Genomic DNA, 796 nt, shown 5'->3' on the forward strand with positions numbered 1-796 from the left:
GCCTTGAAAAATGCAAGGAGAATGACTAAGCTGAGGGAGGGAGTACAGACTAAGGACAAGAGAGGAATGCAGACCAAAGCTATTTTGGTATTAGGCATGGGGGCAGGGCTTGGTTTCAGCAGGGCAAAGACAGAGTCCAGATCAGAGTCGAGGAATGGACCGAGTAATGCTGGAGGTTGACGAGACGGGCTTTAGTAGCGTGTGAACACAAATGAGCTTCAAAACATTCCAGAAACGACTGAAAAACTGTTGAGCTCGAACCAAAGAGTGGAGAAGGGTGAAGAGCAGCTGTGGCCTGACTTATACTCATATAATCAAGCACAGACAAATTATATTCTGCAGTCATAAAAAAAGATTAAAGCTGAGAAATACAGAAACAAATGTATGGCAAATCAGTGCGGGTTTGAAGAAAACTACTGAAAACTTTTCTCTTACAGGTATCGAGATTATCGGTTTCCCCCCGGGCACCAAAGACAGTACGAATACAACATGTTCTACTGGCATGTGATCGCTGCCAAAATGGCTTTTATAATTGTTGTGGAGGTGAGTAGAAACTAAATAAACAGAAACCGATCACGTCAGAAAAGGATAATTTAAGAACATGCCAATGGACGTGTGTTCACTTCTTTTTTTGTGTGTGTGTGTGTTCGCAGCACATTGTTTATTTTACCAAGTTCATCCTGGCCTACATAATCCCCGACGTCCCGTATGCTGTTAAAGAACAAATCAAACGGGAAAAATACCTGACCCAGGTGATCCTCCACGAGACCAACCTGAAGCTGGTGTCCAAACGTTT

The 796-nt window shown here is 43.2% G+C and overlaps 1 protein-coding gene across 1 annotated transcript in view; it reads left to right on the plus strand.

Moving 5' to 3' along the window:
• pwp1 (PWP1 homolog, endonuclein) overlaps window positions 1–796 on the plus strand; it is a 12,302-nt gene that overhangs the window by 3,328 nt on the left and 8,178 nt on the right. The window contains exons 10-11 of the mRNA XM_042224150.1: window positions 438–543; window positions 654–778. Of these exons, the coding sequence (XP_042080084.1) occupies window positions 438–543; window positions 654–778 (231 nt within the window). The remainder of the gene's footprint in view (window positions 1–437; window positions 544–653; window positions 779–796) is intronic.

The sequence above is a fragment of the Haplochromis burtoni genome, unplaced genomic scaffold (genome assembly GCF_018398535.1).
Source record: "Haplochromis burtoni strain Fernald_Lab_line unplaced genomic scaffold, NCSU_Asbu1 Contig_129, whole genome shotgun sequence".
Lineage (NCBI taxonomy): Eukaryota > Metazoa > Chordata > Actinopteri > Cichliformes > Cichlidae > Haplochromis > Haplochromis burtoni.